We start from the raw sequence: 25,451 nt of genomic DNA on the forward strand, positions 1-25,451 counted from the left end.
CTCTCTCTCTGTCTCTCTGTCTCTCTCTGTCTCAGGGATAAATAAATAAAATCTTAAAAAAAAAAAAAAAGTCCTGTGGTGTGTGCTCTGGGCTGGTTAATCCAGTGCTCAGTGATGTGAGCAAGGACCTAAAATTCTTCCTGTCGCTCTTTTCCCATCCTTGGGTCCATTCAGCCTGGTTTTCACCCGTCATCACATAGCTGCTGCAGTTCTGGAGTCTGCTGCAGGGCCCCAGTGGCCAGGGTAGGAAGAAGACCTTCTGTTCCTTTTACTTCTCCTCTGTCTCTTTGAACTGTTTGAGATAATCATAGATTCTCATGCAGTCTATTACAATAATATAGACAGATTGGCAGTACCCTTCACTTGTTGAAAATCAACAGTGATACAGTCCAATGACCTTATTCAGATTTTTCTAGTTTTAACATGTGTACGTTTATGTCTGTGCAGTTTTACCATATGTGTAGTTTGGTGTGACGAAGAACAAGGACACCTATCCCAGAAGCTGCACACAGGCTCCCACGTATCATTATCCAGAACCAGGATACAGGGCTTACCCCTGCCGCCACCCCTATCTATCACTGGCTGAGGTAGGGAAGTACACAATGGGTAGTGCCCTCCAATAGGGATATATGGTGAGCCACAACTGTGCTTTTAAGTTTTCTAGTAGTCCCACTGAAATTTAAAGAAATTCATTTTGGAGTTTACTTTATAAAATAGTTATGTAATGCAGTGTATTAAAAATCTTGCTCGGGGGATCCCTGGGTGGCGCCACGGTTTGGCGCCTGCCTTTGGCCCAGGGCGCGATCCTGGAGACCCGGGATCGAATCCCACGTTGGGGCTCCCGGTGCATGGAGCCTGCTTCTCCCTCTGCCTGTGTCTCTGCGCCTCTCTCTCTCTCTCTGTGACTATCATAAATAAATAAAAATTAAAAAAATATTTAAAAATCTTGCTCGGGATCCCTGGGTGGCGCAATGGTTTGGCGCCTGCCTTTGGCCCAGGGCGCGGTCCTGGAGACCCGGGATTGAATCCCACATCGGGCTCCCAGTGCATGGAGCCTGCTTCTCCCTCTGCCTGTGTCTCTGCCTCTCTCTCTTTCTCTCTCTGTGACTATCATAAATAAATTAAAAAAAAAAAAAAACTTGCTCAACGCATGTTCAATATCAGTAACAGTTATTGAAATATTTTACATTCTTTTTTTTTTTTTTTGTAAAGGGTCTCTAAAATCCAGGTGGTAGGGATCCCTGGGTGGCGCAACGGTTTAGCGCCTGCCTTTGGCCCAGGGCGCGATCCTGGAGACCCGGGATCGAATCCCATATCGGGCTCCTGGTGCATGGAGCCTGCTTCTCTCTCTGCCAATGTCTCCGCCTCTCTCTCTCTCTCTCTCTCTGTGACTATCATAAATAAATAAAAATTAAAAAAAAAAAAATCCAGGTGGTATTTTGCACTTGTAGCACATCTCAACTCAGAAGAGTAACATTTATTTTCTTTCTTTTTTTTTTTTTTAAATTTTTTTCTTAATTTTTATTTATTTATTCATGAGAGACAGAGAAAGAAGCAGAGACACAGGTAGAGGGAGAAGCAGGCTCCATGCAGGGAGCCGACATGGGACTTGATCCCAGGTCTCCAGGATCCCACCCTGGGCTGAAGGCAGTGCTAAACCGCTAAGCCACCGGGTCTGCCCAAGTATATTTTTTAAAGACTATTTTTTCATGAGAGAGGCAGAGATCTAGGCAGAGGGAGACGCAGGCTTCCCGCAAAGAGCCCAGTGAGGGACTCAATCTCAGGACCCCGGGATCATGCCTTGAGCTGAAGGCAGATGCTCAAACCCTGAGCCACTCAGGCGTCCCTCTTTTTTTTTTTAGTAGGCTCCACACCCTGTGTGGAGTCCATTGCGGGGCTTGAACTCATGACCCTGATATCAGGACCTGACCTGAGATCAAGAGTCACATGCTGAACTGACTGAACCACCCAGGCATCCCAGAAGAGTCACATTTCAAGTGTGCAATAGCCAACAGCTTGTGGCTGTTTTGTTGGACAGGTTTAGACCAGTCAGGATTTAACCCTGGGTCACAATGAGGGAGCATCGTAACCACATACAAAACTGGGGTTTTGCCAGCCCAGAAACGAGGAAATACTTGGTGGCTGGACAGCTAGTTGGGGTCTGGTGTGACCCACCCCCCATCATAGGGCCCCCTCTTTTTGGGCTCTTCTCACAGTGACTTTTGCTTTATTGTGATATGAATATTTATCTCAGTGAGTTCTGGGTCAGGTAGAGAAGCCTATGGCAGTTTCCCTTCCACTTCTTTTCCTTAGCACCTCACAGTTTGTAAATTGAATTTGTAATTATCCTAAAGCAGTATTTCTCAATGTGATTGTGTTGTAAACTGCACTTTGGTGTGTGCATGTGGATTATTTGTGTAGAATTTTCCTGTTTTTCATTCATTAGATACCAGTGGCTAACTTTATCATTGGGACATTGTAAGGACACCCTCAGGCATTTCTAAACCTGTGTGGGAGGGACAACACTGCCCTTGGTGGAGAACCACTGTTTCTGTGTTAGCTTTAATTTTTTAAAAATTATTATTATTATTATTATTATTATTTTTATTTATGATAGTCACAGAGAGAGAGAGAGAGAGAGGCAGAGACACAGGCAGAGGGAGAAGCAGGCTCCATGCACCGGGAGCCCGATGTGGGATTCCATCCTGGGTCTCCAGGATCGCGCCCTGGGCCAAAGGCAGGCGCCAAACTGCTGCACCACCCAGGGATTCCCTAATTTTTTTTTTAACTCTATTTATTTGAGGGAGAGTGAGACAGAGTGCACGTGCACACACGTGCACAAGCAGGGAAAGACAGAGGGAGAGAGAGAAAAAATCTCAAGCAGACTTCTGCCAAATGCAGAGTCTAGTGTAGGCCTTGGTCCCAGGACCCTGAGATCATGACCTGAGCCTAAACCAAGAGTTACTCAACCAGCTGAGCCACCCAAATGTCCTGACTTTTTTTAAACCTGTTTTATTGAGATTCACAAACCATGCATTTCATCCTTTTACTTATTTATTTATTTATATTTATTTATTCACGAGAGACACAGAGGCAGAGACACAGGCAGAGGGAGAAGCAGGCTCCATGCAGAAAGCCTGACATGGGACTCGATCCTGGATCTCCAGGATCAGGTCATGGGCCGAAGGCGGCACTTTAATTCTTGTTTGTTTGTTTGTTTAAAGATTTTATTTATTTATTCATGAGAGACACAGAGAAAGAGAGGCAGAGACACAGGCAGAGGTAGAAGCAGGCCCCATGCAGAAAGCCCGATGCGGGACTCGATCTGGGTCTCCAGGATCACACCCTGGGCTGAAGGCAGCGCTAAACTGCTGAGCCACCCGGGCTGCCCTAATTCTTTTTTTAAAAAAATATCTTATTTATTTATTCATGAGAGACTGGGTGGGGGGGAGGCAGAGATAGAGGGAGAAGCAAGCTCCCCACTGAGCAGGGAGCTTGATGTGGGGCTCAATCCCAGGACCCCAGGATCATGTCCTGAGCAGAAGGCATAGACGTTTAACTGACGGAGTCACCCAGGTGCCTTTCTTTTTTTAAATTCAGTTGTAATTAGCTTAAAAAAAAAAAAAAAAGGCAGTAATATCAGTTTTTCTTTCCTAACAAGGACTTGTTTTATTTCGTGTGAATGACCTGGAATTGACTCTGCTTCCTAGATTGGCTGTGAGACTCTCATACTTCTGCTTTATTAGCTAGTGTAAGCTGTGACTGGTGCCTGGTGCCTGGAATATCCAGAGTTGTGGAAATGTTATCTGTGTACAGGTTCCAAGCTAGTTCTAGCTTCTGGGATCATTGTGTTTCAGGTATATTAAACCATTATTCTGAGATCCGACATTCCTGGCCATATTCAAAAGAATAACATAAACCCTAGCATTGACGATTTTATAACCAAGAAGAGAATCTGTGAGTTAGGCAATTCATTTAGGAAATATTTGAGGCTTCCTTCTGAGGCTATCTTGGGTCCCTGTCCTCAGGTATCTCCTAGACCAATGGGAAAGACAGGTCATCAAAGTGCAGCTATCCGAATGCTATAAGGAGCCCACCAGAACAGCAAGGCTCTTTGCCACCACTTCCTTCTCTCTTAGGTAAACCCAGAGTTCTTCCTTATATGAATACATCATTGGGGCACTGGAGTGGCTCAGTCAGTTAAGTGTCCGACTCTTGGTTTTGGCTCACGTCCTGACCTCAGGGCTGTGGGATTGAGCCCACCCCACCCCCTCCGTGCTTAACAGGGAGTCTGCTTCAGATTCTCTCCCTCTGCCCCTCCCTCCCATGAGTGTGCTCTCTCTCTCTCTCTCTAAAACAAATGAGTAAATATTTAAAAATATATTTTTGCTGATCCTATGGCTTTCCAGAGTGGGTGCTGCTACCATGTCCTCATGGCTCCTTGTATTCTTGACAGCTCTGCTTTCCTGTGTCAATCTGGGGCGCTGGCCAGTGGTTTTGGGAATTTGTGATGGCTTTGTTTTTTTTTTTTTAATAAAAAAAAGTATGTTGGATCTTTAATACTCCCACAGACACTTGTTATCAGACACTATTGATATCATCTTTACAAATGAAATGGAGTTTGTGCCCTCCTGTGGGGTAGTGGTAAAGAAACTATGGTACATCTGGATGGTAGAATATGCTGCAACCATTACAAAGATTGAGGAGATAAAAAAAAAAAGATTGAGGAGATAAGTATGCGTGGATGATGAGGGTAATTAATGTCAGTAGCAAACTGCGAGGTAAATCAAAATAAAATTGGTTATGGTACTGTGCGCACAAATCCCCAGCATGGAGGATCCCTGGGTGGCGCAGCGGTTTGGCGCCTGCCTTTGGCCCAGGGCGCGATCCTGGAGACCCGGGATCGAATCCCACGTCGGGTTCCCGGTGCATGGAGCCTGCTTCTTCCTCTGCCTATGTCTCTGCCTCTCTCTCTCTGTGTGTGACTATCATAAATAAATTAAAAACAAACAAACAAATCCCCAGCATGTGAGAGTGTGTGTGCTAATATATATGTTCGCCTAAAATAAAAGGGGCAGGAGTGCCATCTGCCAGGGTGCTGGCCCCATTTCGCCGTCAGGGATGGGAGACTAGGGTTGTGTGTTTTCTACAACAAACACAGATTTCTGTCTCTGATAGTAATGATTTTTTTTTTTTTTTAAGCCACTCTAGAGGCCAGATTGTAGAAAGCAGTGTGTGTTCGTTCTCGGCTTGCCTGCCCTCAGCCTGAGGGTCCCTCCTTCAACCTTGAGCTCTTCTCCTCTCCCTCCTGGGAGAAGTTAGCCACTCCTGGCCCGGCTCCCTCAGCCTCCACTGAAGCAAAAATAATTTATTGAACAAAGTTTTATTGCATCAATTTTCTGTTTGTTACTTAATGGATGCAGAGTGTTTGAAGGCAAAGGAAGTCTTGAAATTCGAGAGGCAGTTGTACAACATTATGAATTCACTAAATACCACCAAATCATATGTCCCAAAACAGTTAATTGTATGTTATGTGAATTTCGCCTTGATTAAAAAACTTCTCTTCCCACTTGTGACGAAACCTAAAATCTTGGGAAGCTAGTAGAGTATTTGGATATCTGTGACACAGGAACCCTTTCCTTCCTTTTTTCTTCTGTTGCCCTCTGGTGATTGGTATAGTGTCCGTTTGAGGCTTTGCTTTCCTTGTTTCACCTTTGTGTTGCTACATTTGTAGTTCCAGTCTCTCACCTTCCTTTCTGGGTTCTTACTCACGTTCTAGCCCATTTCACTGGAAAGCCTCACCTGCCAGACTCCTTCCTGCTGATTCTCCTGCAACTTCTTCTTTCCGACTTGCTGTAGCTGTAATGGTTGAAGCCAAATGAGGGGAGCCCTGGTTTCTGACCCAGAGCCATACACAAAATATAATTTTGTCACCAACCTCAGATTATACTGGGGATGTTTTTAGGGGGAAGAGCATGCTTTCACGTTGATGGGAACTGTTGAGCTCTTGTCAAAGCCAGCCACAGGCTTTGTGGACAAAAGCCATAGGGGCACTGCCCTCCACGGTCTCTTTAACACCGAGTGTTGCTCCTCCTGCAAGGTGCTATGGCCTAACAGAAGTGGGAAACATCTGGATTGCAGAGCAGAAGACAATGTATAGCAACATGAACAGAAGTACTAAAGAATATAGACAATATGATTCCAGTTTTATAAATACTTGTAAGTAATATGTGCAGATGTCCAAAATAAAAACGCCTTTATTTACACTATATATGCATAGAGAACATACCAGGGCCATGCATCAGGTGACTAACAGCTGTTATCCTGCAAGATGGAATGTTAAATACACTCTTTTTGGTACGAATGTTAGCTTATCTACTTCTACTTAAGGGGAAAGTGGATTATGGTGTGAGAAGTTTGAATGAATTCAGGGGAGAGAAAGTTCCCTTTTGAATTCAGTTAATGGAGATTGTGATTTTTAAAGTTAGATATAATTCAGAGGATAGTTTATTCGTAAGAGACTGTAAAATCAGTTCTAAAAATACTTACTCCTACTAATACTCTTAATATGATGGAATTCTGTAATGTCAGATATTCATTGACAAAGACCTATACTGTTAAAAGCCGTGCAAACCAAATGGTTGGAAATAATACAAATGACTCCTGTTCAGAAAGCAACATTAGCACAGATTGAGCAAAATTAGTGCAAAAACTGGGCAGATTTTGTGATTCAGGCAACCAGGAAGTGTATTTTCAGAATATATACAAAAGAATAAATACTTGACAATTTACAAAGGATAAGAAGACATCATCTGAGTTCAGAAGACCCATGAGCTTGTCTCAGCCTTTGACAAGATTCTAGAGTGGACCCTGAAGGCATTAGAGTAGGAAAGCTCCCCTTTAACAAAACAGTTCAACTCTGAGGGACAGGTGGCCAGTGGGGCAGGTCTGGGCTTAACAGCCTAGTGGTAGTGAATCTCGAGCTTTGTTAACTTGCTAGGTGAGGCGTAGGGAAAGGATGCTGCTGAGGAGTCCTCACCAAAGTGGACCGAAGTGGGTGCAATGTACAGGGCCTTTATTCTATCTGACTCTTAAAGAAGGGACAGTGTGTTCATTAGATCTAAACCAGGATCCTCCGTTTGCATCAAGTCAGCCATGAGTCCTGCATGTGGTGTCAGACAGTTAGCTGTGCACACACTATAGGGGCATGCCATGTGGCAGTAATCCGTATCAGGGAGTGGGAGGATGGGCCTGACTTCCTCTAGCTGCCAGAGTGCTATGTGGTGTCCTTATGCATCACAGAGAAAGAGTCACAGTGGTGACCCAAACTGACTTCTGTGGGATAATTGAAGGAATTGGTCTTCACTCGAGGAAGGGAAGACATGAAATGCAATGGAGTCTTGAGATTCTTGAAGGATTGCCTTGGGAAGAAAGATTAGGTTTGGCCACAGGGTTAGGACATGTGGGTAAAAGGTCCCAGGTGGTTTGGTGCCATGTGTGGAGGGGCTTCTTAGTCTCAGTTGCCACAGAATGGCTTTGTGCCTTGCAAAGCTGGTATCAAGAACTGTGGAGGATCTCAAGTTGTTACCCTCCTTGCAAGCTAACAAGGTAGCCTACCACAGCTTAGGGTGTCACCAGGAGACACAGACTTCTCATACAGAGACGGAGTTAATGACTCATGGCACAGCAGGCAGCGTGAGCCTCAGCACATTCTCTATCAATTCCCCTGGCCTGCAGGTCCCCCAGAAGTGATGAGAATGGGCCCAGATGGATGCCTGCAAATGCAGTGAATTGTGTTACAGGAGAGGAAGTCTGAGTTTAGGTTCTTCAGGTGATTGCTCAACTTCAACCTCACTTGTCTCATTTCCAGATGTGGGTGATGACAGCATCTGCCTGAGGTTACTGTTGGGGAAGGTAAATTGGAGATAAGACAGAAAAGCAGCTAGCATGTACTAAGTCCTTGGTAAAGAGTGGTCAAATCTTTACATGCATATATATCATGACTAGAAGCAAATGCAGAAAAGTGGATTCTTAGCACAAGAGCAGTACCAAAGTTATTTTTCTTTTTCCATTTCTCTTCATCCATACTGTTTATAAAATAAACAGTAAATACTTTAAAATCAGCCACTTATATACAGAGAGAGTGGATATATGTTGGCCTAATCACCTATAGTGTCTTCAAGAGAGAGAAAAAGAAATGTTCAAGTCTGTGCACTAAATTGAGAGTGTAAAATTATCAGAAGAAATTAATTTTACATCTAAAAACATTCCTTAGGGGATCCCTGGGTGGCGCAGCGGTTTAGCGCCTGCCTTTGGCCCAGGGTGCGATCCTGGAGACCCAGGATCGAATCCCACGTCGGGCTCCCGGTGCATGGAGCCTGCTTCTCCCTCTGCCTGTGTCTCTGCCTCTCTCTCTCTCTCTGTGACTACCATAAATAAATAAAAATTAAAAAAAAAATTAAAAACATTCCTTAGAAAAAATAAAAATAAAAACATTCCTTGGGACGCCTGGTGGCTTAGTGGTTGAGCATCTGCCTTTGGCTCAGGACGTGATCCTGGAGTCCCGGAAGCAAGTCCCACATCAGGATCCTTGTATGGAGCCTGCTTCTCCCTCTGCCTGTGTCTTTGTCTCTGTCTGTCTGTCTCTCTGTCTCTCTCTCTGTCTCTCATGAATAAATAAATAAAATCTTTTTAAAAATTAAAAAAAAAACATTCCTTGAGGGGATGTTTTTCCTCATTCCTGGGTGGCTCAGTGGTTGAGCATCTGCCTTTGCTCAGGGAATGATCCCAAGGTCCAGGGATCGAGTTCCACATCGGGCTCCCTGCAAGGAGCCTGCTTCTCCCTTTACCTGTATCTCTGCCATTCTCTCTCTGTGTGTCTCATGAATAAATAAATAAAATATTTATTTATTTATTTAGAATTTTTATTTAATTTATTTTTTTAAGAAAAAAATTTAAGATTTTATTTATTTATTCATAAGAGACACAGAGACAGAGAGAGAGACAGAGACACAGGTAGAGAGAGAAGCAGGCTCCATTCAGGGAGCCTGATGCGGGACTCGATCCTGGGTCTCCAGGATCATGCCCTGGGCTGAAGGCGGCGCTAAACCACTGAACCACCTGGGCTGCCCATAAAACCTTTAAAAATAAATAAATAAATAAATAAATAAATAAATAAATAAATAAATAAATCATCCTTTGCCATAATCAAATGAGCTAAAGGGAATGCAAGGCATCCATAAAGGTGGGAATAACAGAAAAATATTGGTCAAAGTCATTCGTAAAGATAAAAATGCTGGAATCTTTGGTTAACTTGGTAATGAAATGGTGTTACAGCTTGAGGCAAATTCCTGGATAGTTGTGTAATACTTTTCTACAAAAAAAAAAAAAAAACGTGTTTTCTCATTAAGGTCCCTTATAGTTTCTGGGCTGCCTTCCATAGAGTAAGTTTAGCTCTGAAATGCCAAGAATTCTCATGTGGTGCTGTCGGGCTTTTATCCAGAACGTATATCCTTTGTTTTAATTTTTGCGTACCTTCTTCAGCAAAAATCACTGGGACAAGTGGACAGTCTGTGATTGGCACACACACAAGTCACTCCTTTGGTCATTCCCAGAGCCCCAGACAAGAACGGAGGCTCAGAGAAGTTAAGGTGAGCTTAGTCATGTTTCCCGGGTGGCAGTGAGAGGTATAGCCTGTCCTGCTTTCCTTGAGGTTTTGCCCAGGTGCCAGGCACGTTGGACATCTCTCTAACCTCATCATCAGTGCAGATTGCAGTTATACTTCCATTTTATGATGTTCGGGAACATCCCAGGCTCACCCAGCAAGCAGGAGGTAGAGCCGAGATTAGTACTGCTAACTGGAACTGACTCATTGTTGTCTCCCAGTTCCTAGTGCAGGGCCCAGCACCAGGTGAGGCACAGGGGTGGTTGATCAGTCTGGGGCAGTGAATGAATAAATCTGGCAGATAAGACCAGCCAAACAAAAGTTATATAGGAAAGCTCTTTTTATATGGCTTAAAGTGGTATAAGTGAACATGATTTTTACTCAGAAAATTTAAAGCTCTCTTAAAAACCAAAGGGAAAAAAATGCCACAAAAAACCCTTAAAAACCAAAATCAGGGATCCCTGGGTGGCGCAGCGGTTTAGCGCCTGCCTTTGGCCCAGGGCGCGATCCTGGAGACACGGGATCGAATCCCAAGTGGGGCTCCCGGTGCATGGAGCCTGCTTTTCCCTCTGCCTATGTCTCTGCCTCTCTCTCTCTCTCTCTCTCTCTCTCTGTGACTATCATAAATAAGTAAAAATAAAAAAAAAATAACCAAAATCGAAACCAAAAGCAATCTTCTCTGAGTTCCCCCATTTATAATTTGTACAAATTTGTACATTTGTAACAGTAAATAGAGGTGTCCTTGGTCATGAGTGACTCCTGGTGGGCAGACAGGACAAGGCCAGAGAAAGGACTGTTGCCACTTTAACTTCTCGACAGTATTCTAGAGAATTCTGTGTTCCTGAAGAAGGGATTAGGAAATGTTTTGTTGGGATAACAATGATTTTCCAGTTCTGTTTTCTTCTGACCTTGTGCAGGTCTGACTCCTCACACAGGCACCTAGCCTGTACTGTTTGCTGACATCTCCACCTTCTTCCAGACCCTGAGTCTCCAACTTCCTCACAAGCTTCCCCACAGATTATTCTTCTGACAGTGTATCCCATTGCTCAGAAGAGAGTTCAGAGCCCTAAACACAGACCTACCCTTTCCTCAGGAAGACCCCGTGCAGTCCCTCAGCCACACTGGCGGCTCCCAGTCTCTTGTCTTGCCCCAGACCTCCTCTTCCAAGCCCCACCATTCTAGTCCTTAGTCCCTCTACCTGGAAAGGTCTCCTTCACCCCTCAGCCTTTCCTAATTTTACCTGTCCCTGAAGCCCCCTGTACCATGCCTTCCTTCTTTGGGCAGGATTATAACTTGGGGCAGTGTGGAGTGGTGCATGCCAACCTTCTTCCCCAGCAGAGGAACTGTTTGCTGGAGGATGCCCAGCTGGTCTGGGGTTTAAAGAGGAAAGGCTGTGGTGTGGGGGCTGCCACCAGCATTCCTGGGCACTCTGAGAAGCTTAGCTTTCTTTGGGTTGGGTGTGACATGACAGGAGAACCAGAGTTGAAGGGTTTGCTCAACTTCCTGAAGATGGAGGGTGGAGAGAGGCTAGGTCTCTCTCTCTCTCTCTCTCTCTCTCTCTTTTTTTTGTTAAGATTTTTTAGTTAATGAGAGACTCACACACACAGAGGCAGAGACACAGGCAGAGGGAGAAGCAGGCTCCCTGCATGGGACTCGATCCCGGGTCTCCAGGATTAGGCCCTGGGCTGAAGGCAGTGCTAAACTGCTGAGCCACCCAGGCCAACCAGAGGCTGGGGCTCTTTATCTTCAGTCATCTCTCAGAGGTGTCTGGGCCCATCAGGGTATCCAGACCCTGAGGTTTAGATCTTTGAGGCATTCTAGGAACAAGAAGATAGGGCACGGTTCTGGCCCTGTCTGGTTACAAGCTGGGGGCAACCTTGGCTCCCCAGAGTCTAGCCATCCAGCTGGATATTGGCTTTACTTTGAGGAGACCAAGCTGACCAGAATTTGGAGCCCTGGCCACCTGTTTGGCCTGTCACCACTCTTCATATTTTCTTTTTCTTTTTAATTTTTAAAGATTTATTTTTTAATTTAAGGTTTTTATTATTATTATATTTTTAGGGAGGGAGAGGGAGAGAGAATCTTCAGCAGACTCTGTGCTAAGCATGGAGCCTGACAGAGGACTTGATCTCACAACCCTGAGATCATGACTTGAGCTGAAACCAAGAGTTGGACACTTAACCAACTGTACCACCCAGGCACCCCAACTCTTTTTTACAAAGTACCTATCTGATAAAGGGCTGTTATCCAAAAATACACAAAAAATTCTTAAAACTCAATAATAATAAAAGAGTCTGATTATAAAATGGGCGAAGGGGGGCATCTGGGTAACTCAGTCAGTTGGGTGTCTGCCTTTGGCTTAGGTCATGGTCCCAGAGACCTGTGATTGAGCCCAAGTCAGGCTCCCTCCTTAGCGGAGACTCTGCTTCTCCTCCCGCCCCCCGCCCCACAGCTCATGTTCTTTTTCTCTCTCAAATAAATAAAATCTTTTTAAAAAATGATAAAACACTGTCAATAAATGCTAGGGAGGATGTCTCTTGGTGAGGAACTCTTAATTTGATGGTGGTGGGAATGAAAAATAGTGCAGCCACTTTGGAAGACAGTTAGTGATTTTTTTTTTTTTAACAAAACTAAACATACCCTTAACCTACAATCCAGAAATCATGCTCATTGGTATTTTTACAAAGGAGTTGGGAAGGTGTGTCCACACACAAACCTGCATACGGATGTGTAAGGTAGCTTTATTCATAGTTGTCAAACTTGGAAGAAACCAAGATGTCCTTCAGTGGATGAATGGATAAATAAGTGGTGCTAAATCCAAACAATGAAATATTCAGTGCTAAGAAGAAACGAGCTATTGTGCCATGAAAAAACTTGGCAGAACCTTAAATGCATGTTACTAAGTGAAAGAAGTCATCTGAAAAGGCTTTATATACTGTAGGATTCTTTTTTTTTTTTTTTTTTTTTTTAATTTTTTATTTATTTATGATAGTCACAGAGAGAGAGAGAGGCAGAGACACAGGCAGAGGGAGAAGCAGGCTCCATGCACCAGGAGCCCGACGTGGGATTCGATCCCGGGTCTCCAGGATCGCGCCCTGGGCCAAAGGCAGGCACCAAACCGCTGCGCCACCCAGGGATCCCTACTGTAGGATTCTAATTCTAACGTATGATACAGTGAAACCATAAAATGCATGATACCAAGAGTGAACCCTACTGTAACTGGACTGTGAGTGATAATGAGGTGTCAGTATAGGTTCATAGATTGTAACAAACATATCACTCTGGGGGGATGTTGATAGTGGGGGAGGCTATGTGTGGAGGAAGGGACATGCAGGAACTCAGCAGCTTTCCCCTGCTATCCAAAAGTAGAGCATTCTGGGGCACTGACTGGGTCATTCAGTGGAGCCTGTGACTCCTGATCTCAGGATTATGAGTTTGAGCCCCACATTGGGTGAGGGTATTACTTAAGAATAAAATCTTAAAAACCACACAAACAAAAGGGGGAGTGTTCCCAGGAAGCCTTCTGTAAGCTAAAATGGTGTAAAGCAAAGAAGCAGTTACCAATTATATGGAGAAAATGTTTAGTGTCCCCAGACCCCAAAAATAGTATCTCTTAGGCTTGTCTGATACTTTATTTTTTTTTATATTTTATTTATTTATTCATGAGAGACACACAGAGGAGAGGCACAAACACAGGCAGAAAGAGAAACAGGCTCCATGCAGGGAGCCCGATGTGGGACTCTATCCAGGACCCCAGGATCACACCCTGAGCCAAAGGCAGGTGCTTAACTGCTGAGCCACCCAGGCGTCCCTTTGTCTGATACTTTAGGACGCATCTTGCTAACAGATACACAAAATAAATCAAGGTAGGGGTGCCTGGGTGGCTCAGTCAGTTAAGTGTCTGCCTTCAGCTTGGGTCATGATCCCAGGTCCTAGGATTGAGCCTTGTGTTAGGCTCGCTGCTCAGCGGAGAGCCTGCTTCTCCCTTTTCCTCTGCTGCTCCCCCTGCTTGTGTGCTCTCTTGCTCTCTCTCTGTGTGTCAAATAAATGAAATCTTAAAAAAAAAAAAAAAAAAAAAAAAAAAAAGAAAGGCAGCTTGGGCAGTTCAGTGGTTTAGTGCCGCCTTCAGCCCACAGTGTGATCCTGGAGACCCGGGATCGAGTCCCACATCAGACTCCCTACATGGAGTCTGCTTTTCCTCTGCCTTTGTCTCTGCGCCTCTCTCTCTCTCTCTCTCCCCTGTGTGTCTCTCATGAATAAATGAATAAAATCTTTAAAAAAATGAATCAAGATAAAGCACAGATGCTCACAGGTACAGTTTCAAGCTCCAGTGGCTTGAGGCTGAGATGCTGGGTGTAATTCCCAGGAATGGCGCTGGGCGGTGCCTCTGTAAAGGATTGCAGCAAAACACTGCGTACTATTTTCACTTTTTTGCCTTTTTTGGTAAAAGCGAAAACCCTCTTCAGATTTCTTTCTGTTGGCTAGTAAAACAGGTACTAATGTAGGTCTTTCATGAAACTGAAGTGGTGTCACTCGAACTTTTGAAAAGTGAGGGATACTATTCTTCCCTCTTGGTGTTGCCATAAACCTAAAACTATGCAAACAAAATCTATTAAGGATACAATGAGAAAGAGACCACAACACCAATCTCAGATCTTTCTGGAACTTAGTAGACATCTTACTGTAGAAATACTGATCAATTGTTGGCTGCCCTGAAGGTGACATGGCTTCAATTGGTATACCACTTGAAATAAATTAAGTTTTCAAGTAAATAGAGCAGTCCTGTTTCAGTGACAGGTTTTTGAGCTGTAGCGTGTTCATTTTGATCTTTTCTTGTTCACTGCAGGACAACCCTCCATATGATAAGGGGGCCTTCAGAATCGAAATCAACTTTCCAGCAGAGTACCCATTCAAACCACCGAAGATCACATTTAAAACAAAGATCTATCATCCAAACATTGATGAAAAGGGGCAGGTCTGTCTGCCAGTAATTAGTGCTGAAAACTGGAAGCCAGCAACCAAAACCGACCAAGGTAAGGCATGCTGCTTGTGTCTTCTCGGGTGGCGCTGCCATGGGTCAAGGGCTCCTTAGTCCATTCTAATGCCATATCTCACAGAGTCCAGAGAAATCTTACCTGACAAACTCCAGTGTACGCAAAAGTGCTGCTGAGGTCCCATCATTCCTCATGGGCAGGGCACATCTCAGTTAAACCGTTGACCTGCATAGGTACTGGAGGAGGCCCTCCTGTGCTCACAGACCAGTGGGGACACATGTAGAGAGACTAGCCCACCATTGGCTCCCTGTGCGGTGAGGGGGTGCAGGCACTGTCCCTGCAAGTTTTCATGAACGGTTGCAGGGCTGCCCTGAGTGAGAAAGGGCAAGTGGTGACCTTACACAGCAGTTAACACATGAACTCAGACTTGAAGAAGTTGGGGAGGTTGGAGAGGTCCTGCCAGACTAAAAGAAAGATATAAGGCCAATCCACGTGGCAGGCAACATAATGCCAGTGGCTCAGAGCAGGTGGTATGGAAGGATGGGGCATGGTTGTAGGCTGGGTGCCCTGATGAAAGTACAAAGTTGGCTTTAGCAGGCCTGGAATTCTTTGTCATTGGATGTGTCCATGCATGGCCATGTGTACAGGTACCTCTGTGGGAATATACTTGTGCTTACTTTTCTGGGACAGGTACTTGATTTGTTATTATGGTTGGCCTTCCTCTTGTCCCATGGAAGTATCTGGATTTTGTTACAAACTGTGTCCAATTTTTGTTAACTGTAGAACTTTCTTTTTAATTTCCAATCTCATATTATTGGTGGCTTTCTTATGCGTAGCTACCCGAACCACTACATGGTCTTTTCAGATTAAAGGGATTAGATGAGTCTGGGATTTTTGAGGCCACAGAAGGTTTTTCAGTGACCAATATAGTCATTTTTCAGTGGAAAATGGAGGTAGGAGGTAGAAGGTTCTCCAGGTAGAAGATGGAGTAGAAGATGGAGTTGAAAACCTTTTGCACAGGAAGTTGAGCCTCCCTTATTTGAAATAATCACCATGAAAGATGTCTGTCAGGTTTCACAGCTGAATGGTAGGAAGGAGCGAGTTTAAATGTTGAGTCAGAAGAGAAAGATCTCTAGAGAATGTGGCATTCGGTCATGTACAAGTTGATGTTTATAAAAGCTTGATGAAGTGGGGATCCTTGGGTGGCTCAGCAGTTTGACGCCTGCCTTCAGCCCAGGGCGTGATCCTGGAGACCTGGGATCGAGTCCTACATCATACTCCCTGCATGGAGCCTGCTTCTCCCTCTGCCTGTGTCTCTGCCTCTCTCTTTCTCTGTGTCTCTCATGAATAAATAAATAAATAATCTTTAATTAATTAATTTTAAAAAGCTTGATGAAGTATGTTCTTAAATACACATCCATGGGTTTTTTCCTATACAAACTCTTACCTCTGTGGTGGAAGGCTGTAGCTCCATTCGTTCATGAAAGCCTTGTTAGCCCCTCACACAACCCTTGGAGCCCTTGCTGGCAAATGCATATTAAACACCATGCCTGGGGAAGAGGAAGTCCTTCCAGGCCTGGCTGTCTCACACCTCAGACTCCCAGACCTCAACGTTCCAAGATCTCCCTTACCTGAGAACTGGGCTGGAACCAATTGTATCGAGGCTTGGAAGTAAAAGTGCTTTGCCTCCTCTACCAGGGACTGGCTGCCCAGGAGGGGCAGATCCAGGTACATAGCCAAAATGCTGTGCTCCCCTCCCCCCCAATCAGATAATCAGATACCTGTCAGATACCTCAGAGAAGCTTTTTATTCTTTCTTTCTTTTTTTTTTTTTCTTTTTTTATCTTTGATAGTCACAGAGAGAGAGAGAGAGAGAGGCAGAGACACTGGCAGAGGGAGAAGCAGGCTCCATGCACCGGGAGCCCGACGTGGGATTCGATCCCGGGTCTCCAGGATCGCGCCCTGGGTCAAAGGCAGGCGCCAAACCGCTGCGCCACCCAGGGATCCCCTCTTTTTTTTTTTTTTTAAGATTTTATTTATTTATTCATGAGAGACATACACAGAGAGAGGCAGAGACACAGGCAGTGGGAGGAGCAGGCTCTACACAGGGAGCCCGATGTGGGACTTGATCCCGGACCTCCGGGATCACACCCTGAGCCAAAGGCAAATGCTCAACTACTGAGCCACCTAGACATCCCTAGGAGCTTTTTATTCTTTTTATACTTGCTAACAGACTTTTTAAGATATAAATTTTGGTACAGGGTACTCTTCTATGTGCAGTGATAGGCAGATTTGCTATTTTGTGTTTTGGGACAGTTAGGGTTTCTTTCTGGAAAATCATTCTGTAGATTGTCTTCACATACATCAAGGGTGATGTTCCTGGCACTTGCTGCTATGTGCCCTTGCTTTTGCTATCTATGACTATATTATAAACTACCTAAAACTTCATGTCTTAAAATAACAAGGATTTGGTATTTCTCATCCTGTAGGTTGGCTGGGCCCTGCTGGGTGGTTGGTTCTGCAGCTGGTCGTCCCTGAGGTCACTCATGGCTCAGTATCTCTATGTAATTCAGCATTCATGGCAACTTTAGAGTACATAACTACTGCAAAAGAACTAAAATCGGCTGTACACAGAATGTCCAGAGTAGGCAAATCTACAGAGTGAGAAACAGATTAGTGTTTGTCAGGGCTGGGATGAGGGGATTAGGAAGTGACCAAGAGTGAATGTTGTTTTGGAATGACGAAAATGTTCTGGAGTGAAATGGTGGAATCACAATTTTCTGTATCTACTAGAAACAACTTAATTGTATACTTTTGAGAATTTTCCTTTTCTTAATATCTCAATTTTTAATTAGAAAGTAGGGAAGCATTAAAAATTGAGCAAAATGGGATCCCTGGGTGGCGCAGCGGTTTGGCACCTGCCTTTGGCCCAGGGCGCGATCCTGGAGACCCGGGATCGAATCCCACGTCGGGCTCCCAGTGCATGGAGCCTGCTTCTCCCTCTGCCTGTGTCTCTGCCTCTCTCTCTCTCTCTCTGTGACTATCATAAATAAATAAAAATTGAAAAAAAATATTTAAAAAAATAAATAAATAAATAAATAAAAATTGAGCAAAAATAGCAGGAGAAAAGTCAAGAAACAAAGCAAAACTATCAAACAGAGAGGAAGTAGAAGTTGGCAATAACAACACCAGAAAAAATCTTGAAAACAAAGTTTTGTTCAGCAGTGTACCTGGTTTTAGTAGATGTCTTAACAGCAGAGCAAGGGCTTAGTTTGGTGGTCAAGTAAGATTTGCCCTATAGATTAGAGTCAGTAACAAAGCCAGCATAATATAGACTCTTTATGTACCAAACAACGGCAACAAAACTAAATAAAGAGAAAAATAATTCCTAAATTGAATGTTTCAGTCCCCCTTACATTATTATATTAAAACATCAGGTAGATAAAATTAGAAAAGAAGACTCAAGAAATCTAATAAATAGCAGAAAACTAGCACATTCAGTGGAAGGCTGTTTATGCATTGCACACCCTCAGGGCTGGGAGGAAGTACCAATCATGTTTTACTCTGAGAATGGATCTCCTGTATCTCCCTGGAAGGGGGAGAGGTGGTGAATCTTGGGTATTATTTACACCTCCTATTACAAAGAAACTTATAAGAACAAAAATGAAGACATTTTATAGCCTTTTTTCTCTGATTGTATCTATTGAGAGCAGGAGGTAAAATTTGATATGTTGTTAAACCCTTACATTTTGGAGGGAAAATAAAAATACTTCTGAGGAGCATTGGGTTAAGGAAGGGCTAGACTATGTGCTGTTTTATATGTGAAAATGCTGGGATAGGGCCACAATTGTAGTCTGAAAAGCAGTCGTGGTTGCCAGTGTCCTCACTAGCAAAGCAAGCTCAGCTCAGCTGGATTTTATTAGTTTAGCTGAGGAGCCAGAAATGCACCCAAAGGAACAGAGAAAGAATGAAATACTCATCAGAACTACTTTTTTTTTTTTTTTTTTTTTTTTTTTTTTTTTTTTAATTTTTATTTATTTATGATAGTCACAGAGAGAGAAAGAGAGAGAGGCAGAGACATAGGCAGAGGGAGAAGCAGGCTCCATGCACCGGGAGCCCGATGTGGGATTCGATCCTGGGTCTCCAGGATCGCGCCCTGGGCCAAAGGCAGGCGCCAAACTGCTGCGCCACCCAGGGATCCCCTCATCAGAACTACTAAATAAATTGGAAGATATTTCAACTTGATCAAATAAGCAATTGCACATTCTCAGAGAAGAATTAAATAATTCTAATTAAATAGATATAGCAAACTTGCAAAATTATTATCTTTTGAAAAACCAGCCTTAACAATGAACCAATAGCTTTATACCGCTACATTAGGTATTAAGATGATCATAGTGAAAAGCAGAGAGCCTACGTAGTTTAGCCTCATCACAGAGGTTGAGCAGGAAGCCTTGAAAACTCCTCAGTGCCCTCCCCAGCCCCACCAAAGCACTCATCCAGGCAAGAGCCCCTTGAGGTGCCTGAAATGCTAATGAAGCAGCAGATCTGCTATAGAACAATTTCTAATCAGGGCAGAAGACCGGAAGCCATCTGTTTATGTATTGAGTCACATGTGGTGCTGGTTTCCAACCTGAAGTCAAGAACAACAGAGGGATATGAGCAGTCTCACAGCTGAGCACAGGGTGGAGAATCTGGGAGCTTGCTAAAATAGGGCATGGCCTGGGGAGCTGGGGGAGCTTTTGCGAGAAGCCATGAAAGGTGCCCTCTGAAAGAGTTCTTGTCCCAGCATGGGTGCTTCCCCTGGCTGAACAGGAGGGGTGCTCATTTAATGTTTGTTGATGCATACCTTCTGTTTATGGCAAATGAAAGTGAGTTTCTCTTTTTTCCTTTTTTTTAAATTTTTTTTTTATTATTCATGAGTGACAGAAAGAGAGAGAGAGGCAGAGACACAGGCCAAGGGAGAAGCAGGCTCCATGCAGGGAGCCTGATGTGGGACTCCATCCTGGGTCTCCAGGATCACGCCCTGGGCTGAAGGTGGCGCTAAACTGCTGAGCCACCCAGGCTGCCCTGAAAGTGATTTTCCACTGGAGTTAAGAACATTTACTTTTTCCTTAAAAAATATTTATATTTTTAAAAATGAGATGATTTAGAGATATATATTAATAATCACTTAGGCTATATGTGGCAAACAGTGGGATACCAGAGACAGAAGTTGGGGAAATAGGGAACAAACAAAATAGCTTTATCATCATTCCTGCAGTTACACAGGAATCAAATATGAAAGGGATAAATCTTAAATAGACAAAATTATACTTCTAAAGCCTGCTTCCTCTTAGAGATATTTACAGGTAGGAGGCAATAATGCCTGCCTAATAATGCCTGGCCCTTGAGGGTGGCGTGGAGATTGGATTAGAAACTGCCTTAGCCTATTGAGGTGCTTCCAGACCTTCCCCTCCTGCTTGCTCTTCACTCCACCCTTCTTGCCCACCAGCCCCTCCTCCCTACTCAACCTGGACCCTGTCAGCCCTGCATGTACCACCCCTCTTCTCCTGTGCCCACCTGGTCATAGAAACCCTCAATTGCCCCATTTCACCTGGTAGCATTAATAGGCAGAGGTGAGGGCAGGTGGTCTTTGGATGCCTGGCCAGGAGTACTTGGTGCTGTTCTTCCCACTCAGTGGAGCTATTGGCTGGTTAGGCCTTTGTGCCTAGCATTAGCATTTAATCCATAACTTGTAATGCTGGGGTGAAAACATGGTCCCCAGCAAAGGAATCCATGGCATCAATAATCCAGAGGAGAAATGCCTCCTTATTAGGAGCGTGGCCGTGGGAACGAACACAGCATTCTGGGGGTGCTAGTCCTAATCAGGGCTGGGTGAGGAGAAGCGTGTGTGAGAAGGCAGTGTGGCTGCATGTACCCCGCTTCTGAGGTGAGGAGGCCTGGGGTTCTTGGACCTTCCATGCTTCCCACTTGATCTTCCTACCCACCCTCTGTTCCCTTGTGGCCCTTGTGGGCCTTGCAGTACATCTAGGACCTACTGTGCTTTGGGGAGAGCATTGTGGAGCCCACCCCAAGCTCTTGGTGTGATTTTTCCTTTTGGAAGAGAGCATAACACTGCTGAGGGTAATCTACCTTCTAGCAGTTAAGATAGGGTGTCAAGTAAACCTTTCTCAGCTAGTTCAGAAGCTCCTGGGAGCCTTCCGTAGTGGACTCATTATGCGTTTACACCATGCAGACCTGTCACGCACCCTTTGTTGTTATGCTGTCTCAGTATACTTCTATGGAAACTACCCTGAACTGATCGTAGTAATGGGACACATCACCCACTCCCTACTCTGGAGAAGCTCCAGCTGTGTGTGCAAGTGTGTGTATGTGAGAGGATGTCCTTGCTATGCCCGAGATCTCCAGAGTTCAGGAGAAGGGGGAGTGAGAATGACTGGGGGCTCCCCAGGGTATCGGTTCAGGAAGATTCCTGGAGGAGATGGAGGTGTCACTCTGAACAGTTAGGTACCCACTGTCATGTTAGCAGCTTGTGGCCTAGCACTTTCTCCCAACTACAGAGGAAAAATGGGTTGCGCCCTGGTAGTTAGAATTTTGGATAAATGGGAACCCGCTTGATCTTCAAAGCTCATTGCTGTAAATCAGAGTTGCAGTTAAAAGTTGCCCTTTCTGAGACTGTTCTAACCAGAGGTGCCTGATCCTTTTCTTGGCAGTAATCCAGTCCCTCATAGCACTGGTGAACGACCCCCAGCCCGAGCACCCACTTCGGGCTGACCTAGCTGAAGAATACTCTAAGGACCGTAAAAAATTCTGTAAGAACGCTGAAGAGTTTACAAAGAAATACGGGGAGAAGCGACCTGTGGACTAAACTCTGCCACCACCGATTCCAGCGAGCGTGAGCGGAGACCCCGAGCAGCGCATTCAGACCGCAAAGCAGGACTCTGTGGAAAATTGACACGTGCCGCCGCCTGGCGTTTGCTTGTGGCAGTTACTAACTTTCTACAGTTTTCTTAATCAAAAGTGGTCTAGGTAACCTGTAAAGAAAGGATTAAAAATTTAAGATGTTCTAGTTCTGCTTTCTTTGTTTTAAAAATCACTGCTTCAATCTACTTTAAAATAATGGTGTTTCTTTTCTTGTCCAAATTGATCCAAAACCTTCAATTTACACTTAGCCCTTAAGGTTAAAACAAACAAAAAGGTTGCAGTTACCTTTCTTCCCCTGCCCTTACAATTCCCACTTTCTTGCATTTGGTTTGTTTTTCACTTATTCACTTCTCCCAGACCCAGGGCTATCTATCTCTTCCGCAAAGGAGGAAAAAATGCTCCTGGCGATTCTGGTGGCTTCTCTACTCCCATGTTGCACTGCCCTGTGTGGGAGTTTGTTCAAATTCTCCTGGCTCCAATTTATAACATCCTTTTAAAAAATATTAAAAACAAGCAAACCACCACTCACCACCCCACCCCCACCCCCACCCCCACCAAAAAAAAAAAAAAGCAGCCGTGAAAAGGGAGGCCCAGTTCTTATGTAAAAATCTGCCCGGTATTAACCACAATAACGTTGATTAAATGGGCAAGCCCTGATGTCTGTGTGCCTGATTGAACTTCAGCCTGGCCTGGCCTGCTTGGGAAACCCAGGTCTGGGCCAACCCCAGAGGAGGGCCTGCCAACCAGAGGATGCTGTGCACTTGTGTGAGGAATTTCTTGCCAGAGAGGCTCCTGAGGCCAAAGGTTGATGCTCTTCCCTGCAGCCACTGTACAAGATGTGCTGGTCACTGCAGACAACACTGAAGCCAGGATGTCCATGTGAAATTCCACGCTCACCTGTTACTGAGCTCGCTCTCCCAGCTCCCCAGGGCAGCGCAGCCCCACCGCGACCCTCCCTCGGCACAGTTTGGCCCTTTGCGGGGTTGGAATTGGCGGGACTTGGCTGTAGCCAGCAGCAGTCTGGGGGTGCCGGCGCCCTGCTGGCCCCTTCCTTCGGAACAGCCGGCCAGCCCAGGAGCAAGACGGCCTTCCCTCTCCCTCTGGACTCACAGCCTTTGCAGAGTCAAGCTCCACTTGAAGCTCACTCAGTAATATCCTTTACATGTGTTTTATATTGTTTTGACTGCCTTTTTTTGTAGAAATAAAAATTGACCTTAGAATTTATCATCAGATGAACTTGTAAGGATTTGAATGTTAATGTCTTTTCAAAGCAAGTGGGACTGCCCCTGAAATCGAGAATGCGTGTCACTGACACCCGGAGGAAGCCGATGGTCCAAATGCCGCCGTGTGTCACCAACTCCTCTTCTGCCACTGGGCGGCTGTCCTTCTTGGTTCTCGGGGGGCGGGGGGAAACTAGATTCTGTGGAGAAGATGACGTAAAGAAACTTTGCTTTCTGTTTTTAGCTCTCTAACTCGGGATCTTTCCGGGGCTTACAGACCTGTAAGATGGTTTCACCTGTGCAGAGGTGGATGTGATGGGTAGGTTAGGCAGCATCACGTTGTTTAGTTGTCCAGGTGTGTGGCCCCTGCGGTGTGTCAATGAACTCAGCTCCTTTAGTCCCAGGTACGCCAGGGGCAGGTTCTGGAGACTCCTGTGTGCCCAGGAACGCAAGAGCACTGGGCCAGTGTTTCCAGATCTGTCTCTTCATCAGCAGAAAGGTGATGATGGACTTTATTTCACTCACATGCAGATTTGTAATAAAATGCCAAATTCTGTCAGAAGCTATCCAAATAAGCCACCATTTGTTCTCATTGCTTCTCTGAACCCAGAAATATTGCCATTCTTGGAAACTGTCCCATTGCTTCGTATCTCTACCAGCGTAGTTCTGCCCACTTGTCACCCTGTCACTTCTCTACTCATCAAGGGAGGATGCCTTTGTCAAAGCCGGCAGCCCCTCAGGGACTCTCAGCCCTGGCGTGGCACCCCGTGGTTTGCCCCATCGAGGCCTGGCCCTGGGAGAGCCAGGCAGTGGGTGGTCCCTCCCTCAGGCCTAGGCGTTTTGCCCCCTCCAGCCCAGCAGTCCCCGGCCCAGGCTTTGAGCACGCTGGCGGGCAGCCCTGGCTGCTCCACTACCAAACAGCTGGGTCCTCCGAAGAAGGGGAGAGCTGTTGAGCAGCCACCGCTGACCTGAGCCCACTCAGGAATTCACACGCGCCGGGTTCCTCGGAGTGCGCCGGGTCCTCCCCCTCCGCCCCGTCCCCCACCGCCACAGCCACGGCGGAGACTAGGCTTTCTAAGATGCTGCCATCCCAGTCTGCTGCCCTTAAAATAAAAATGCTCTCCTACACTGGTTTGGTCTTGTGGGTGTTTTCCTTACTGGGGGTGGTCAGAGCCAGGGGCCTATGTTCTTGTAGGTGGGGGGTGGGGGTGGCCAGGGCCCCCGCTGGCTCTTCTGCTTGCTCCTCTCTCCCTGTGGTCAGCTTTTCCAAAAGAGGTGCCCAGAGCTGTTTGGCCTTCCCAGGAGGGAAGCAAAGAAGGCTGGAGACCAAGACCATCAAGGCCTGCCGAGGGGCCCCCTGGGTGTTGGGAGGGGACGATGCCCTGTATATATGCCTCACCTCTGCTTGTCAGTCCCAAGAGAGTGATAACATCCACATTTACCAAAAGAGCAGACTGAGGCCCTGAGAAAGGTGGCTGTCTTGTTCAAGGTCACTGAACTCAGGAGGGTGTGCCCAAGTGTAGGGCTGGGCCATTTCTGGCTTGAATTATTCCAGCCAGAAACCTGCCTCCAAGTCCCAAGTCCCAATGGCCTTCTGTTGTAGTATTGACTCAGTGGTGACCTCCTGTTGTAGTGACTCAGCATGCGGCCATGATGCTTGGCTTTCATTTCCCTGTTTGGAATTTGATACCAGCTGAGACCAGACCTGCCCTGTCAGACAGGTGTACAGGTGTCCAGGAGGAACCCTCTGGGGATTCACCAAGAAGCAAGGGGCCAGTGTCCTCTGCTGTGTTCTAACACTTCATCCTCTTTGACCCTCAAGACAACTGCATGGACACCATTATCCCTATTTTTACAGGTTCAGTAATAGCCAAGGATACCAGGCCTGTGCTTTTACACAGTCTGTCTCCAGAGCCTGTTACATTCCACTGTTCTGGTTCCTTGGAGCCCAGACACAGCCACAGTACCCGACCCTTCCCAAATCCAGAACCCTACAGGACCTTCTCTCAACTTCCTCAACTCGGGAGCCAACATTTTCTTGCTTTCCTCCCTCTTAAATTGTTTAGCTCAAAATACACATCTATGTCACTCTGGTACCCACTGCAGCCTGGCTTCTTTCAACCCCTGGCTCCCTGAGACTTCTCTGGCAAGGGCCCCAGGACTTCCTCATTGCACAATTCTCAGACTGATGGCCTTTCAGCCCCACCTTCTCTCTCTCTCTCTCTTTTTTTTTTTTTTTTTTAGATTTTATTTCCCCATGATAGAGAGAGAGAGGCAGAGACACAGGCAGAGGGAGAAGCAGGCTCCACTCCGGGAGCCCGATGCGGGACTCGACCCTGGGACCCCAGTATCACTACCTGGGCCAAAGGCAGGCGCTGAACCGCTGAGCCACCCAGGGATTCCCCCCTCCGCCTCCTCCGCTCTCTTTCTTCAGCTGGCAGCACCTCTATGTCCCAGGGAGGCATGCACCCCAGGGCGGGGGTGACGGGCAGCCACCTAATCTAGTCTCAGGGCAAAGTCAGAGCTGGTCTTGGTTCTTCCTGCCATGTGCACTGGCTCTTCCTCTCCTCCCTGCTTCCCTCAAGCAACATGGGGCGATGACAGCACCCAGAGGAGGAGCAGAGCTGAAGGTGGCCTGGCTCAGGCA

The 25,451-nt window shown here is 45.8% G+C and overlaps 1 protein-coding gene across 5 annotated transcripts in view; it reads left to right on the forward strand.

The window, feature by feature from the left end:
* The window catches only part of UBE2L3 (ubiquitin conjugating enzyme E2 L3), a 72,396-nt gene extending 49,588 nt beyond the window's left edge, over positions 1 to 22,808 (forward strand). For 4 of the 5 annotated variants that reach the window (XM_049101902.1, XM_025474927.3, XM_025474928.3 and 1 more), the window contains 2 exons: positions 14,511 to 14,697; positions 21,374 to 22,808. In XM_049101902.1, the coding sequence (XP_048957859.1) occupies positions 14,511 to 14,697; positions 21,374 to 21,528 (342 nt within the window). In that variant the 3' untranslated portion in view covers positions 21,529 to 22,808. Of the gene's footprint in view, positions 1 to 6,149; positions 6,220 to 9,543; positions 9,651 to 14,510; positions 14,698 to 21,373 lie in introns of those variants that run through there. The other variant, XM_049101901.1, reaches the window with a different exon arrangement.
* The last annotated feature ends 2,643 nt before the right edge of the window (positions 22,809 to 25,451 follow it).

Source organism: Canis lupus, chromosome 26 (genome assembly GCF_003254725.2).
Source record: "Canis lupus dingo isolate Sandy chromosome 26, ASM325472v2, whole genome shotgun sequence".
NCBI classification, from domain to species: Eukaryota; Metazoa; Chordata; class Mammalia; order Carnivora; family Canidae; genus Canis; species Canis lupus.